Below are 18,595 nucleotides of genomic sequence, written 5' to 3' on the forward strand. Positions count from 1 at the left end.
TAACTTGATTTAATTTAATAGCCTTTATTAATGACATCAAAATTAATACAGTCATTTCAATCAATATTTTATTGTAGACCCAGACCAGAGAATCAGTTCTGTTCTGGCTTTCATGCAAATAGTATCACGAGTTTGGTCTAGTTTTTTCTATATTTTTTTTTATACAAAAGCTTACTGTTTTTTTTTGCGTATTTTTAGCAATTTACATACCTTGTAGTTGTATAAATCATTCTAACAAATTTTACTGTGTGTTTGGTAAATGAACTTATAAATCTCAAAGAAGAAATATTATTCCTTTGGTTAAAAAATCATACAAACTCTATTTTGGGTGTACAATAGGAGATCTGGACAAGTGTTTTGGGTTCCTCGTATCTAATGTAATTCTTGTGCAACTTTACTAAGCAGCTGGCTAAGTGGAAAGCCGTATATTTGCATTTTGCTGTTTCTACAGTATGAAGAGAGAAAAAGGTCCACTCGACAAACTGTTATTTTATATCACAAATATCAAAGCATCACAAGTAAATTCAAACCTGTTCATTTCAAAGGTCTGAAATCTAGTCAGAAGTGGCATTAAAATATGGTTCTTCTGTTAGGTTGCAAGAATTTCAGCACTTGCTCTCCTTACAAGATAATAGTGTACGTCACTGATGTAAATTCTTTACTGGATTTACTAGGACAGCATCACAATTCTGGGTTGTTCCATGTCAATTCAACCACAACAAACAATTTTCTCAACCACCATCTCATATTTTGATTAAACTTAGCTTGTCTGTTCTACCTATACAGGTAAGTAACCACACCAAATTTCAACTCTCTATTTCACTTCTTTATCATGCTATGCCCATTCAAAGTTTTGAGGTTTTTCATGTTTTGCTAGTTGGATGTTCTAAGACAAAAAGAGTCTGTAAATATAAAATAATTTTTCATCTAATCGTTGTGAAATTTTCAAGTTTTGCTCGCTAAAGTACAGGGATTCTAGAGAAAAATATAAAATTCTTCAAAGTGCAACGATTTTGACAGAAAAAATCTTATTTTTGCATCTCTAAGATTTTTAAAAACGAAAACATGGTTTAGTGTTCAACTCAATATTTCAAGAAGGGAAAAGGTTAATCACAAATTTTTTTTCCCTAAATAATCCTTATGAAATGGGCTATAATATGAATAAATGACATTTTTGGGGTTTTCATTCTCCTTGGTATAGTTTTTTAAGTTAAATGTAAAAGTTTTTAAAATTACTCAATGAGCCACAGTAGGATCTACATCAATTATTAAACTGCCACTTGTACTATTTTTAGACCAATAAGTAATTATTTGATTATGATTCTTAATTGAGTTCATAAACAAGAAAGCTGCAAGTAGCAGCAGGAGACACATGTCTGGAAGGAATATCATCAGACACGTTATTCTTTGCTTGCTTGGTCAGTCTGTTACTTATGCTTCCTGAGGAAAGAGCATGGTGTATACTGCTTATGATTTTATGTATTAATTCTGTGCGTGAGTGTAAAGTGGTTTTTGTGTGTTTTTCTTTACTTTTATGGACTATTAATACTAGTAAACTTTAAGTAATTGAAATTTTTTTGTAATATATTTGAGTAGCCTAGTTTCAAAATCAGCCACATCCATTTCATTAAATTTTTCAGGACAAAAAAAAAACTGGTAGCAGTAACATTTTCATAGCTAAAATTTTATTTTGTTAACTATTTACATTTAGCAGAAGACTCAATATTTTGCTTGGATGTGACTGATTTTGAAACAGAATTTGGGATTTGGCTGATTTTGAAACAAAAAAGTTGATTTACGACTACAAAATAATTTACTTTTATTTAAAACAAAAACACACAACATTTATGATAAATTATTAGTACACAGCTTCAAATAGATTTAAAAATAACAATTTGTCAAATATTTATATTGCATTATTTGAGGATGTGGCTGACACATCAAGCAGTTTTCTTGTGATACAGCTGGTGTAGAAGCACAAATCTTGTTTTACTGCATATATTGTGTGACACTAAATTAAGCCATATACTAAAAAGTCAATATCAAAAATTTTTGGATGTGGTTGATTTTGAAACTAGGCTAATCATTTTAAAAGAAATTCTCAATAACAATTAAAGGATATTTGCTAGAACATTTGTATTAAATTACCAGCTATAAGAAATTTGAACTTGCTATTTAATTTTAATTTGAAATTGAAGATAAGTGCAGTGTAGAGATAGTAAAACAGAGAGAATGTTACAAAATAAGTTATGTCATCCAAAAAGCAATAGAAAATGCAAGTGAATTGTCTGAGGAGAACTCAATATACTTAAGCTAAGAACTGAACTTCATCATACTAGTTTGCCTTCACCATAAGAGTTTATTTTTAAAAAAGTATGAATTCTCACAAAAAACTTGTGATCCTTACAAAAGGCACAAGAAACTTATTAAAAAAAAAACTTTAAGAGTGGTAAGTCTACAACAGAGCAAGGTATGTGTCAAGCAAGGGCTTAAAATAGAACCAGGAGAAAAATTGTTTATGTTGTCATAAAATGTATTTACACTCCAGCTAATCATGGTAGTGATGAAGAAGACTTACAGCTAAATGATGACAATGATGTTTAGAACAAAATGCTGCTGATATGGACTTGCTAGTAGAAAACATAAAAAAACAACTACTACCACAACTGATGTCAAAGAAGAAAGTTCAGCTATTAAAAATCCCAGCGTCTCTGAACTGGTCGAAAAAAAGATTACAGATACTTTTCAAGTCTGATTACTTTTTTCGGCAAGCCCAAAGTCTAATCAAAGTAAAAGGTTTTCTTGCTGAACCTGAACCAAGAAGAGGGAAGAAACTAAAGCCTGAGGTCATAACGCTGGTTGTAAATTTTTATCAAAGTGATGAATAGTCAAGGGTTTTACCCAGTATGAAAGACATAAGTTTAGGGAGAAATGTAAGTTTATGAGAAGAAACAGTTAATTTTGAGCAATCTAAATGAAATATAGTCAAATTTTATCTGAATATCCTTAAGTCAAAGCAGGTTTATCAAAATTATGCATGCTTCAACCCAAATGGTGTTTTAGCAGGTGCCACAAGAACCCACTCAGTCTACGTTTCCACCATTCACCAGAATCAAACTGCTCATTCATGCAGCACAACTTGAAAAGGGATATAAAGAGCTCATAAATCTACTGCTATGTGAAAATCCTAATCGTGAATGCATGCTCAGACACTGAAACAACTGCCCCTCTAAAGATAATTTAACATACTTTCTACAAACAAAGTTTGGTGACTCTGATAAAGAGGACAGAATTGGAAAAGTCCAATTCTCTCCTCTTTGTTTATCCAATTCAATCCATTGTTTATCCTTTGATAAACAATGGATTTCAATAGGCAGGACACAAATGATCACATGTAATGCAAAAGTTGATGAATTTATTGATGAACTCGCTACCAAACTAGAAAAACCAGTTACAAACTCATATATTGCAAAAAGCCAATCAAAATTTTTTAAAAGCGTTAAAGATTCCACTGCTTCAAATGTTGCTGTTATTTCAATGGATTTTAGTGAGAACTACTCTTTTACTTTCCAGAATGAGGCTCAGGGGTACCTCTGGACTTCAGACTCTTCTACAGTACATCCTGTTATAAACTTAAGAATATGTGTTTGTGAAAACATAGTTTCATCACACTGAATCTTATCAGATGACTTGATACATGACGTTTGTATGGTGTACAAAATACAAGAAAAGCTATCAGAATTCGTCAAGGAAAACTTTACAAACATTACAGAAATTCACTATTATAGTGACGGTTATGCAGCACAATACAAGACCAAGTTTAATTTAATGAACCTTTGTCTCCATAAAAATAATTCCATGTTAAAGCTCAATGGTCATTCTTTGCTACAAGCCAAGGAAAAACAAAATGTGATGGGACTGGAGGTACTGTAAAACAACTGGCACGAAAAGAAAGTCTCCACAGGCTTCTTCAGAGTCAAATATTAACTCCAGATGACTTCTTTCAGTTTTGTAAATTAAACATCGCAAAAGTTAACTTTAATTTCATTTCCAATTATTCTGTAAATCTGATCCATTCTAAGTTTGAAGAACATTTTGAAGACCTAAAAACACTTTTAGAAGTTTCCATAACTTTAGGCCAAAAGATTGTTCTGGGTCTTTTGAAGTGAGAAGGATCAGCAGTGATGAGAAGCTCATCTCATTTATAAATTAAGAAAAGAAGTGACAGCAAATGTGAAAGAAGAAGTCTTGTTTCCCTATCGTTACATTGCTTGCACATATGACAATCTCTGTTACTTTGGAATAATAACTGAAGTGAGTAAAGGTGATGTTACAGTTTAAGTTTTTACATCCTGCAGGACCACCACCATCATTCTACTGACCAACATGAGATGATACCTGTCCAGTGCCAATTCCTCACATCCTTGTAGTTGTTGAGTCTCCACACACCTTGACTAGAAGAACAAACAAATTCTCAATGGAGTGTATGAATTCTATTCAAAAAGTAATGTCAAAAATCTTTTAAGTGCTTTAGACAGAAAATGGACCCACATAAAGTGAAATACTAACTGAAATAAATTTGATAAGTTTTCAGATTTACGAGTATGTCAATAACTGGAGGGACTACACATTTTTCAATATAAATATGTCAAAAGGATTTTCAAATTTAAATTTGTCCATGTCTATTCACTTGAAATTCTTCTCTGTATGTTGATGATGGGTTTTTATTTTGTATAATAGTTTCTTTTTTAAATATAGAAAGTTTTACATCATTATTGTAATCAAAACAAGAAAGTGTAATGTTTTATTATTTTCAATTTTGATGGTAAATTTTATTCTATTATTGAAATTGTTAAATCATGTAATAATTTATTAATATTATAAACTGTTATAAACTTCTAGTTGTCAGAAATAAAAAAGTTTTTTTACAACAAAAATTATTTCCTGTGGGACAGAAATCAACACCCAAGGGGATCACAGGAACCATACAATGGCTTCGCTTAAAGATTAAAAATGTTTACATTTAGTTTAAAAAACTATATAAAGGAATGAAGACACCCAACATTTTATTTATTTATATTATAGCCTATTTCAAAAAGATTATTTAAAATAAAAAAAAATTTGTGATTATCTCTTTCCCTTCTTGAGATATTGAGTTTAACGCTAAACCATGTTTTCGTTTTTTAAAATCTTAGAGATGAAAAAAAAAGATTTTTTTCTGCCAAAAATGTTATGCTTAGAAGAACGTTACACTTTTCTCTAGAATCCCCATAGTTTAGAGAGCAAAGCTTGTAAATTTCATGATTGGATAGAAAATAAGCAAATGACAAATTACTTTATACTTACAGACAGTTTTTGTCTTGCGACATCCGACTAGCAAAACATGAAAAACATCAAAACTTTGAATAGTCATAACATGAGATAGAGAGTTGAAATTTGGTGTGGTTATTTACCTCTATAGGCAGAACAATCAAGCTAAGTTTCATCAAAATCTGAGATGATGGGTGAAACAGTATGGTTGAATTGACATGGAATGACCCTTCTGTGTGATAGAAATTGTTTATAGATTCCTGTAAAACGAGTTTGAAAGCCGTCCTCCTTCTCAATGGAAATGTAAAAACCATCACTTCCTCTTATTTATACAATACAAATGAAGAAAACCTATGACAATATGATATTTTTACTGATGATGAAATTTGATAAATTACTGAGTATGAAAGGTATTCTTGGCACATATCTATGTAGACCTAAAGGTGATTTTATTATGACTGCAGCTCGGCTATACCAAATATTATTGTTACTTATGTAAGTAGAAAAAAAGGGGACAGAAAAAAACCACTATTATTAAAATTTTATTGTCTGAAAACAGCACTCACAGCTCGGCAGAAAAATGTTATTTATCAAGCTCTTGTGAATGCAAAGAATGTGAAGCATCTAACATTACACATAAAACTTGGTTTGATGAAAACTTATGTGAAAATAGTGGATCATAATAGCAAAGATTTCTTTACCATAAGAGCAAGTTTCCCAGGAACAGTGAAGCAAAAATCCAAGAAGGAATATTTATTGAATCACAATGTGTACGTTAATAAAGGATTCAATTCGGACTTTGAATGAATCTGAGTATGCAGCAAGGGCCATCATTTCAAAATATTTTTAATCATTCGTGGGCAAAAAGAAAGCTGATAACTATACAGAATTTGTGAATGAACTCCTTGAAAATTATAAAAAACTGAGATGCAGTATGTCTAAAAATACTCATGTTGCATTTGGACTTTTTTCATCTTGGTTATGTAAGTGATGAGCATGGAGAATGCTTTCAACACATCAAAAATGGAAGCATTCTACCAGGAAAAGTGGAGCCTGTGCTTTCCAATAACTGCTGGAGACTGAAAAGGGTCATTCTAAAAAGGAAAAACTAAAGAAAACCAGATATCAGGTAAGATAATATCATACTATTAAGCTATATAATTCTTTTAAATTTGTGTAATTAAAATACCATGCCCTCCAATCAATATAGGTTTGTAGATTTGAAATTAGTAAAGAAATACTGTAAGACAACCTTATAGAATGATATAACAAAATAAACATATTTTTTTTATAGACAAGTGTAGTCTACATGATGGTGCTGAAATGAAAATTTCACCGGTAAATATTTAAAACAAAATATACTCTACACAAATTTAAAGATTTCCATAAAATAGGCAATAAGATAGTTACACTTTGCATATTCACCTGTTTATCAGCTCAGAGTTTATCACCTGTAACTCTCTTATCAATGGCTCAAACAATACTTTTTTATATATATATTTTTTTTTTTTGCTTGGTGAATTAATTTACTAAGCTTTGAAAGCTTGTACTTGGGAAAAAACTAAACATGGAAATGGAATTTTGTAGTAGGAAAACTGCCATGCCTGACTGGAATTCAAAAAGATTTTATCCGACATTCCTGAATGAAAGGCCAAAATGCTACCACTACACCACAGAAATCGGCACGTTAAATTTTAATAATCTTACTATAATAATTGATACTTAGTATTTCCTACTACTACATTTAGTAATATATAGTTTTTTGTATATATATTTTGTATGCTTTGCATTGTCATGATGCAGCATCCAGCTGTCTTTGATGGCTGGTCTCATGCGGGCTACTCTTTTCCGCAGTCTTTCAAGAATTTCTCTGTAACTATATTGATTTAGTCTGTCCTGTAGGTAAAAACTCCTTATGGACAATGCCATTACTATCGAAGAAACAAATTAGCATGGTTTTGATCTGATTCATGATTCTGCATCATGACAATGCACCTTGTTACACTGCACTCTCAATTAAGAGTTTTTTTACAAAGAAAAACATTCCTGTAGTTCCTCAACCACCTTATTCACCTGACTTGAGTCCCTGCTGACTTTTTCCTGTCCCAGAGTTTAAAAAACACCTCAAAGGACACCATTTTGGAACAGTTGAAAACATTAAAAAAAAAAAAAATGTATCCAACCATCTGAAGGATATTCTGATTTCTGAGTTCCAACATTACTATGAAGAGTGGGAAAACCGTTTGAAGTGTTGCGTGGCTTCAAAGGGAACTATTTTGAAGGTGACTGAGTCCATGTATAATTGGATTGTAAATAAAAAGTTTTTCTGAACTAGTTTCATTACTTTATTTACAAACTTTGTATATATAAAACTTTCTGAAAATTCAAGTAATTCATCAATACACTGACCACTGTGCCAATAAAAACACATCATTTCAGTATGGCAGTGAAGTTGTATTGTTACAAAATTTTGTGGTTGATAAGGTTTATGATTTCTAAATTTTTGGGTTTTTATCTCTTTTTTGGTTTTGTTATTTGTTCACATAAATGTAGAATTATGTACCAAATGATGAATCAAGATCCTGCTGAGCCGACTATTGTTATTCGGTGTTTGGTGATTAAGTTGTTGTTTTATATATATATATATATATATATATATATACTATAGTAATTTTGAAAAAAATGTAAAAATTCAGTTAAATAAATAATAACATTATAGAAATTACCAAAAATGAGAATATGGTCCATCCACTAATTCTGGAGCTTCACAAAGCAATTTTGTAATACCAACTGCTGCAACTTTAACTTCAACAGCTCCAGTAATCTTCTGCACATCTGGTATCATTAAACGTTCCAGAACCATACCAAACATCCTGCAAAATAAAACGGGATTCATTATGTTTATTAACACTTGGCATTTAATACTTATATACACAATTTGTTTCATCCCTCCCTTACAACCTGAATGGCACATAAAGTACTGTCAACAATGAGAAATTCTACAGTCAATTTCAGTTTCGAGTTCACATAGTATGTTTTTCTCAGTGAGAATGAGTAATACTGATAAACCAATTGAACAAGACTTATATTGCTGACAGAAATTTTTCTTCTCTCATTTTTTTTTTTTATTAAAAATTTCCATTCATCACAATATAGTAACCAGCAATGCTAATTAAACTTCTTTCTTTTTCCCAAGGAGTCAAGAGTACAACTTAAAACTATATTAGAGTACTTGGCTCAGCAGGAAATGGAAGGAAAATAGCTGCGAGTTGTGCACACCCCTTTCCATGATTTGTTGAGTTTGTTCTATTCAGGCACAGCCACAACTTTATTTAGCATGTGCTACTTGGTGAGTGAATGTTCATCCCTCTATATTAAATTAATGAGTTATTTATAAAATAAATTTTTCATGTAAATGTTTTTATTTAAATAAACTTCCAATTATGCTTATTTTTAAAATATCTCTTTATAAAAAGAATATGGACCAAATAATGTTATTTGTATTAAATAATGAAATTTGTAGAACTGTACTGAGAGTGCTTGTGGGATTTCCAATCTCCTAAATACAAGGTCTGTTCAGAAAATAACCAAACTTTATTCTTTTAATTTTTATTATTAATTTTACAGATTACTGGTCCTTGACCCCTTCAAAGTACTCCCCTCCCCTATTCATACACTTTTCCCAGTGGTGTTTCCACTATGTGAAACAGTTCTCGATAGCTTCATTTGAAATGGCCTTTAAAGGTCGGCAACAAATTTTCTGAAATGTCATCAATAGTCTTAAAACAGCATTCTTTCATCACTAATTTTAATTCTGTAAATAAGAAAAAACTGCAAGGAGCTAGGTCTGTCAAGTAGGGAGGACAGTCATCTTATTTTTGGCACAAAACTGACGAATTGAAAAGGCTGAGTATGCAGGTGCATTTTCGTGGTGAAGGAACGAGTTGTATCACCACAATTCTGGTCTCTTTTTGCGTTTTTTCACATAACTGTTGTAAAACACCTAGTACACATGGTTCAAAGTTTCACCTTGAGACAAAAATTCAAAATATACAATTACATTAAAATTGAAAAAACAGAGAGCATCACTTTGAACAGAGACTGACATGCTTTCTGGGGTGTGGAGATCTTTTGCCGATCCATTGTGATGATAGAACTTTTGTCTCAATGTTGTAGCCATAAACCCAGCTTTCATCTCCTGTTATGATCCTTTGCATGAATGTTTAATCGTCACTGGCTTGTTCAAAAAGTTGTCGATAAACATCTACTTAATGTTCTTTCTGCTGTTCGGTCATCAAATGAGGAATAAATTTTGCTGCAACTCAATCCATGTTCAATTTTTCAATCAAAATGGCATGGCATGATGCAATTGAGATTCTGCATCAGAGATGCTTCTGCAAGTTTTCTGACAGTCAATCAGCAATTTCCAAGCACCAGATGTCTGATTTTCTGAACGTGAGTGTCATCAGTTGTTGAAGGCCTTACTAGTTGAGAGTAATCTTCAATTGACTGACAAGCACTTTTAAATAATGAAAACCATTCGTAACATTGCATACAACCCAGAGCATCATCTCTGTAAGTTTGTTTCAAAAGTTGAAACGTTCCTGTGAAAGTTTTCCTCAGTTTCATGCAAAATTTTACACTGTATTGTTGTTCCCAAAAATCACACATTACAAAAATCGCTACTAATACTTAAACACATTGCACTCATATAACAATACATGATAACTAAACGAGATATCAACAATTGAAGAATATGTGGTTACAGAGGAGGTTATGCAGAACACAATGCTGCCACATGTCACTAAATATCTCCATTGGTGCGATTAAAAAAGTTTAGTTATCTACTGAACAGACCTCATACAAATGTAAAGATGCTAGAGATGAAGTTCTGGTTTTTAATTGTTTGTAAAACTGTCAAATATTGTCATAAAACTACAGTAACTTCTGTACATTTTATCTCAACATCAAGTTTTCATACAACATTCTGAAATGGCCAATGATAATCTAGACACATCACATCAACATTTTCCCTTAATGCCATGTATGTGGCTGATAATTTTTAGGTACGTCAACAGTGTGATGCATATAGACAGGGCCCATAACTTTTAGGTCTCGTCATTTAGTCCTTCATTCTACTTTCATATTATCACTTATATTGATAGTCCATTCGTAACCCAAAAATGTAGCAGTATCAAAATGTAACTTTGAACCAAAGCTCATTATTACCATCTTCTTTTGCAATTATAAATACATAACAGTGGAATTTGGCAATGTCCAATATGCTAAAATTCTGTTTGGACAAATACATGGTTATAATGTTATAATACAAAGAAATTAAATACAACATTTTTTTTTCCCTAGCTATAGTTATGAGTATAATGATGAGGTGTGATTTTTTTAATGTACTACCTTCATAAGGTAATGAATATTAAACTTATTACACTAAGTGTTGTGGATATTTACTATAATTAACTTTTCAGCTCTCATGAAGAAAACAACTTCTGTGATTTAGATTATTCTGGTTCTCAGAAATAGAAATACAATAATAATAATGAAGTTTACTAATACATTTTTTGTGAATATTTATTATTTGAAATACCATATGAGAAATTTTGTTATTTAAAATTTTTTTTTGTCGTTTTTAATTTTATTTTGTTGAAATTTTATTAAATTCTTTTTTTATGAATATTGAGTCTGATTTGAATGATAAACTAAGTGAATTTAAATAGATTCTTTTAAATAGATTTGAATAAGAATATGAACAATATGGTATTTATTTTATTCAATTTTAAAATGTGTATTATTCTTTTGGTTTTTGTTCTCATTTTTATTACTCACATGAAAATATTTATTAATACTAAGGAATGTTATATTTTACGTTCTTTATTATTATTAAATTATTAAAACTAACTACACTACCCATTAATATTTATTATTGATAACACTCCACTATAACTAAATTTACTAGCTAGTCTTTTTTCTTTTTTTAATTTAAATTAAAATATTTATTCAATGGTAACAAATGTGGTCTATTTTTAAATATTGTATATAATTAAAAAACCTCCTTTCAAAAAAAAAACAATGAAACTAAACAAATATAAATAACTAGATGAAAACACAACTCATCACTATCACATAAATGTTGGATCATTTGATTTTGCCATGGTACACTTCCTATATTGTTCAAAATATCAAGCTACTGAGCAACCAAGTAGTTAGCTACTGTCTGAAAATCAAAGTTGACAGGCTTTAGATTCTGTACAGTAATGCAATTATTCACTACTTTCCATATCATTCGTATGAAAATTGTAAAATTGTCAATATTCTAGTAGTCAATTAAAAATTCATGGAAGTAGTTTCTATTAGATAACATGCAACTACATATGATGCAGGCTGTTCAAATTATTTTTAAATTCTCTATTTTAAACTGCCTACTTTTGTACCAAATGGTGCATCAAATATCTCAAATTAAAATATCAAAACACAAAAATCATTCTTAAAAATCATTCTGTTCATTTAGCTTTATTAGTCTGTATTTGTAGATCTGATTTTCTTAGGCAAGGTCTCATTAAATAAGTTTCTAACGAAGAAGCTGAGTCCCCAATTATTACAAAGTTGCCAGATGGTATATTCAATTCTTTATTTTTAAATTTTTTGATTGAGGTTTGATTAAAGATCCTCCACCAGTATGGCTATTTGGATTGTCATATCAACATCAATAAAACAATAGTTATCTATCATGGCCAATATATTGATGTCCTGCTTTTAGTTATAATATTCCGTTCCACTAAAAGTTAATGCACTGCTATGTTTCTCATCAATAGGACCCAACACTTCTGGAATAAATTATCTGATTGAATTTTTGGGATGATAAACAAACACTGGAGATTGTATAGGATTCACCAAAGTCAAAAAAGTAATTAATAGCGCAAGTTTTATTTCAGCATATTTGTATCAACTTTTTGCATTCATGTTCCCACTTTACCCGGTAGCCAATCATATTGGTTCCTGTTTGTCTATAAAAATTTGTATGAGCAATTTCATCCTAATTGCTAAGTTCACAAAATTCTTAGGATTTCACATATTTTTATCCATTTGTGAACCCAAACTTTCTCCTTCTTTCTTGGTTTACATTTTTTAACACACCAGTACGTCATACACAACAAATACTGGTTCTTCAACTTGCACTGTTGACATAGAAAAGCATAAGACGATTGAGGACTTGCTATTGGAACATGGACATTAGACCACAACTTGGCAAAGAAAATATAGTGAAGTAGTAAATCATGGAGGCTGTCATATGCTTGATTATGGAAACCATCTTTAATGATAAAAATACAAGCATATTTAACAGACCCTAAAAATAATGATTCAATATTACAAATCTCTGTGCGATTAAAGATTCAAAATAACTATGACATAAGAGGTATCTTACTAAGAAATGGAAAGAATTTTAAGACATATTCTACAAGTGAATATAAAGAAAAAATTTATATAAACATAGGAATGGAAATGATTCTTTTCAAGTAAAAGTTTGTGAAAAATTTTGGCCTGATTTCTGCTCCAAGGGTAAAATTGTAATGGACCTGTTGTGAAGTTCTTGAACTTAAATTAAAAGGTAAATTTGATAATTTTATATGATTTTTGACTTAAAAAATTGAGTAAAACAGGTTCCAAAAAAGCATCTCTTATGTTTGAGAAAATTATTGTAAAACACAAAAAAAATAGTGTCACCATACAAATTTTTTACTACGAAAAAATTGAAATTCCCATCACGTTAAAAAATCAAAATGTTAAAATATTTCTTATCTCATAGTAATGGAACTTCTTCTAAAAGAAGTGAAAATTATTCTCATAGAAATTAAGTACCCATTTTCCATAAGGTTTATATTTGAAAATGATTTTAAAAAAATAAATTAATATGCTCATCAATAATACCACATGAAACATTAACATAAAACCTGTACTGAAAATTACTTTCTACTGTCATGTGAATTTTCAAATTTCCATAGATTATTATTTCATGAATTTCTTTTAACTCCACCTCTTGAAAAAATTTCCTCATCGGTAAATAACGTAGAACTTTGTGACAGTTGTTGTGAAGGAAGAGGCAGAAATTTAGATGCAACCCACCGTCTTCCCAAATCAGCTGATTTGGAATCGAGAGTTACAGCGTTCAAGTCCTAGTAAAGCCAGATATTTTTACATGGATTTGAATACTAGATCGTGGATAACGGTGTTCTTTGGTGGTTGGGTTTCAATTAACCACACATCTAAGGAATGGTCGAACTGAGAATGTACAAGACTAACACTTCATTTACACTCATACATATCATCCTCATTCATCCTCTGAAGAATTATCTGAATGGTAGTTACCGGAGGCTAAACAGGAAAAAGAAAAAAAGAAATTTAGATGCAGCAGAAACTGTCAAGTTTGTTAATTTTGAACCTCCTGCAATAGGTATGGTGGGAGATCTGTATGTACTGCACAACAAATCAGACTGTTTTGAAATTCATCTACTAATGAGCTCTGAGCTACATTAACTTCATGAACTACAATCTACTCTCTTCATCAACATCGTGTACTTTGTGTTCTAACAGAAAATGAACATGAAAAGAAGTAGTATGTAAATAATGAAGCAAAGGTTATCAGATTTAAAACCCTTCTAATAGAGATCTTAACATTCATGATGCGCAGTTAGTGAACTTCAATTGCAATACACAAAAACAAAAATTATTATTGCATTCTTAATTAGAACACTGAAAAGTCATATTTAGAAAATGACACTCATACACTGTAATTTTTTTCAATTTTGAAAACATACAAAATTATTCAAATGCAGCACAAAAATTTCAATTTTGATCTGTTAATTTCAAAATAAAAAATAAAAATTTCTTAATTTATTTTTTCAAAACTATCTTTAAATAATGAATTTTTATTTAACATTTTTAATACAACTATGAAATTTAAATAATACTATTAAACTATAATCTTACTTAATTCTTATTTTTAACTGTTTTTTTTTCTAGATATTTTTCAAATTAAAACTTTTTTTGTTTAAAATTATAATCCAATATCTTAATGGCAAAATAAAAGCCAAAGTTCTTAAACTTTCTTTATGATAAGTTGACATTATTTACAGACATAAGTTTACTAATGTCAGTTTTTGTATTTTAAAATAATTTTCTAAAAAAATTACAAGAGATGCAATTCTGGGAACAGCTTTATTCAATTTTCAGGTCAAAATCAAATTTAACCCTTAATTTAAATTCCATTTAAATTTTAGTACATTTACTTTATCCTTGGAACAGAAATCAGTCTGAAAACTAAGTACTTCCAGACCTTGTTTGTATAGTTGCCCCGGCAAATCTAACCTTATGATGTCATGTGCTGACATTATATTATTGTTTTTCAAAACATTATTTTTGCGTGTAATTATTATTTTTATTTCATTTTTTGACTTACAAAAACAATACATTTATGTTGTGTGTTCAATTCTTTCCACTTGCGTTGATTACAAGTATAAAAATGCTTAATGACTCAATTTAGTAAACAATAACAATTCCTTAACCAATGACTAATGCTCTGATTGGTATTATGTACAGGCATATAAAAATTTATTACATGCAGTTTGAAATGATGTCTTTCGTCACGATTATTTTAGATACATCATTCATAGTACACAGTGTGTGCATAAAGAAATAAACTTTAGTCTAGTTTATATCATGTTCAATGAAGGTATTCGGATAGCGTCTTTGTGCAGTCATATTATTTTATAATTACTCATTGTTTTTCGCAAATTTTTGTAATATATAATTTTTCGTTTTATTTTTCTTCGTGTGTTATTAGTGCGGTTTGTTATGGCAGAATTTAAATCCGCAATTAAGAAAAATACTAAGGAGTCAAGCACGTGAAATTTTCAATAATGTTTATGATTTTATGAAAAAAGAAGCTCTAAAAGTAGGTAAATTAGCTGACGATAAACATATAATTGGCACTGAAAAATGCGAAGAAAGAACTGCTTGTGGGATATCAAGAACACAGGTTAAAAAATTCAGAAGAGAAAAGAAAGACATGATTCTTCAATCAACATCCCAATCATGTTCTTTCTGCATGCCAAAAAAGTATAAACAATGTTCGAAACCTGTCAGTGTACTGGACAGTTTTGATTTAGGTGTAGTTAAAAGAACAGTAAATGAATTTCATTCAAAAAAGAATGAATTACCTACTTTAAAAATAATAAGGCAAGAACTTTAGTCATCTACTGATTTTAAAGGCAGTGAATCAACTTTAGCTGTTATTTTGAAAGAGTTAGGTTTCAAATGGCGTAAAACTGAAAATAACAGAAAATTTTAATTGAGAAATCTGATATCAGGTAGAAGAGAATTGAATATTTGTAGGCAATGGCTAAGTGCAGACAAAGCAATGCTAAAATTGTTTATTTGGATGAAACATATGTTTTAAGTTTGCACTGTTCGACGAAGTTATGGTCTGATGGTATTGTTGAGGGACATCATGTGACGACTAATAAAGATGACGGTTTAACAGTAATTCATGCTGGAGGAGAAATTGGTTTTATTTTGAATGCATTAATAACTTGGAAAGCCAGTTTGAAAAGTGGCAACTACCATGACAACATGAATATAGACAATTTCAGGAAATGGGCGTGTGAAAAACTGATTCCAAATCTTCTACCAATGTCAGTAGTAGTAGTTGATAACGCCCCTTATCACAATACAGGTATTGATAAAGCGCCAAATTCTAACTCCAGAAGAAAAGATATGACCGATTGGCTAGAGAAAACCCATATTCTTTATAGTTCAAAAATGCTGAAACCATAGTTAAATGAATTAGTAGTTACATAAAACTAAAATACAAAAATATCACTTGGATGAACTTTTGAAAAACATGGGCATCGTGTTCTTAAGACTCCCACCGTACCATCATGATTTGAATCCAATGGAGATGTATGGTTAACCGTAAAAAGACATGTGGCGAGTCATAACATAACATTTTCTTTCACAAATGTTGAAAAATTAACTATGGAGAAAATGAATTCCATGAATGAAGATGACTAGAAACCCTATTGTGAAAAGTAAAAAATATTGAAAAAGTATGAAAAACTGGAACTACTGATTTATGAAATGACAGAACGTTATATTATACATGTAGACTCTGATAGTGAAAGCGAACACAAAATGACAGTGAACTTGCTAGTGAGGATGGTGAACTTGCTAGAAGTCAGAATTAGGTGCATGAAGACAATTCAAGTAAGCTTTTGTTTATTATTAAAAATTAATAATTTAGTAAAAATAAAGGTTATAAAAGAATTAATTATGTATTGTTTATAATTAGTAAATGTAAATATGATAGTTATGATAGAGTACAAAATGATAATAAGCAATACTTTGATCTGGTACGCGGAGTTAATGTTTTCAGATCGAGTAGTAATATGCAGTCTGATCATGACACCACAAGCTCATACATCGGTTGGGCCTAGTATATGGATTTTTTCTTTTAATTTCACTTGTAGAAGATGCTTGAAATTCTTACTGTTTCTTTTTGAGACATTCTGTATATTTTTAATTATACAGTAAATACAAAGAATATCTTAAACTTTCATAAATATGTAAAAAAAAAGAATATGAATTCCATGAGTGGTACTACAGAAGATAAATAGCGAATTGGAAAAAAGACAAAGAAATGGGCAATATGTGCAACTTTTTCCAAACTGAAACACCAAAATTGCTTAAAATAAGGCTCAATTGTATGTTATTAAAAGTAGACAATATTTGTTAAAAAAGAAGTATAGGAAAATATTATTAAACAATTTTTTTAATTCTTCCATAAACAATCTTAAATTCTTCCCTCAATGTTGATTGAGTTTTAATAAACGTTAATTCAAAAAAACATTGAAAAAAAATTACTTAAAATTTGTAAAATCCATATTTATAGTTTCCAGTTTAGAAGATTACCAACAGAAATCATATGTAACTTTCTATTTCCTTTTCTTTCATAATAAATATTTAATTTACTCTTTTTATATTATCTTTGAAAATAAATAAATAAATATAATATATATATATATGATAAACTGATTATATAAAGTATCTGCTATCATGATGGTAGCCAAATGTTTAATGTGTGAGCATTACTGCTTGTAGGAACAAGATGAGTAAAAGTGCAGAAACATTGAAAAATATTTTGGTCTAACATTGTTTAACATTTCACAAGACTAAATTTAATCCTAAATAATTTTCTTAGTAGTCATATTCAAGTGAGAGAAACAAATCTTTGATCAAGAGAGAGAATACTGCTTCTCAGCATATTTTTAAATTGCTTTTTTGTTTAAGTGTAAATCAAGGCCAAAAACAAATCAATATGCATGTTTTATAAAAATATCTATATCCCAATAAACATATTCTAATTTATATATATATAAATTTAATATAGCCCTGAAAGTATTAAGCTCTATTTCAAAAGTTAATATTCACATGTACTACTAAAACTTTATACTTAAGGTTCATTTATATTCATTGTAAAAAAGTCCACACATTTCCTACGGTATCATTATATATATTTTTGTCATCTAACATAGATAGTATTGATGCAAAAATTAATATTAGATATAAATAAGAGCAAAAAGGAAATATAAGAAATTAATTACTTATGAGAACTATATAAATATATTAACAGTAAAACAGTCCACTTACTGTGTTTGTATTTCATCGATCATTGCTATAAGAGTTGAAGGACCATAATAAATTGCATAGAAAAAAAAAAATACAAGCAAACCTTTTACATATTTAGTGGTACGTGATGAAGACAGTCTTTGAAATAATAATATATAGATTTGTTTTGTGTAAGGTGCTAACATCTCTCTGAAAAAATAAAACAAGAAATTAGACTTTCTGTACAATATAAGAAATAACTAAATCCTGCAAAATAATTAAGACAAATATAATTTAATAAATAGTTATGACTTTTTATAAACAACAAAGATATTTAAACTTTGTTTTCTGAATGAGTGTATAAATCTCTAACAGTCCCAGAAAAAGGTTTTTCTATTACACAAATCTATAAATATAATGAAAAAAACTAATACAACATTCAATGAATACTGCAACTGCTATTTGATCAACCACTCCTTCAGAGTAATTTTCAATTAAATATTTGTATTATTAACTATATACATAGGAAAAAGCAGGTGTAGCCAAATCCATACACATGTTGGATAGGGGTAAGGTTAACCCAAAGAAGGACTTATGTCCCAAACAGGTG

At 29.8% G+C, this 18,595-nt stretch overlaps 1 protein-coding gene across 1 annotated transcript in view; it reads right to left on the minus strand.

The window, feature by feature from the left end:
* Positions 1-18,595, minus strand: part of Cse1 (chromosome segregation 1) — a 120,352-nt gene that overhangs the window by 10,043 nt on the left and 91,714 nt on the right. Inside the window, exons 18-19 of the mRNA XM_075374972.1 lie at positions 18,028-18,195; positions 8,037-8,183 (exon numbers count right to left, since the gene is read on the minus strand). Coding sequence (XP_075231087.1) covers positions 8,037-8,183; positions 18,028-18,195 — 315 coding nt within the window. The remainder of the gene's footprint in view (positions 1-8,036; positions 8,184-18,027; positions 18,196-18,595) is intronic.

The sequence above is a fragment of the Lycorma delicatula genome, chromosome 1, assembly GCF_047948215.1.
Source record: "Lycorma delicatula isolate Av1 chromosome 1, ASM4794821v1, whole genome shotgun sequence".
Lineage (NCBI taxonomy): Eukaryota > Metazoa > Arthropoda > Insecta > Hemiptera > Fulgoridae > Lycorma > Lycorma delicatula.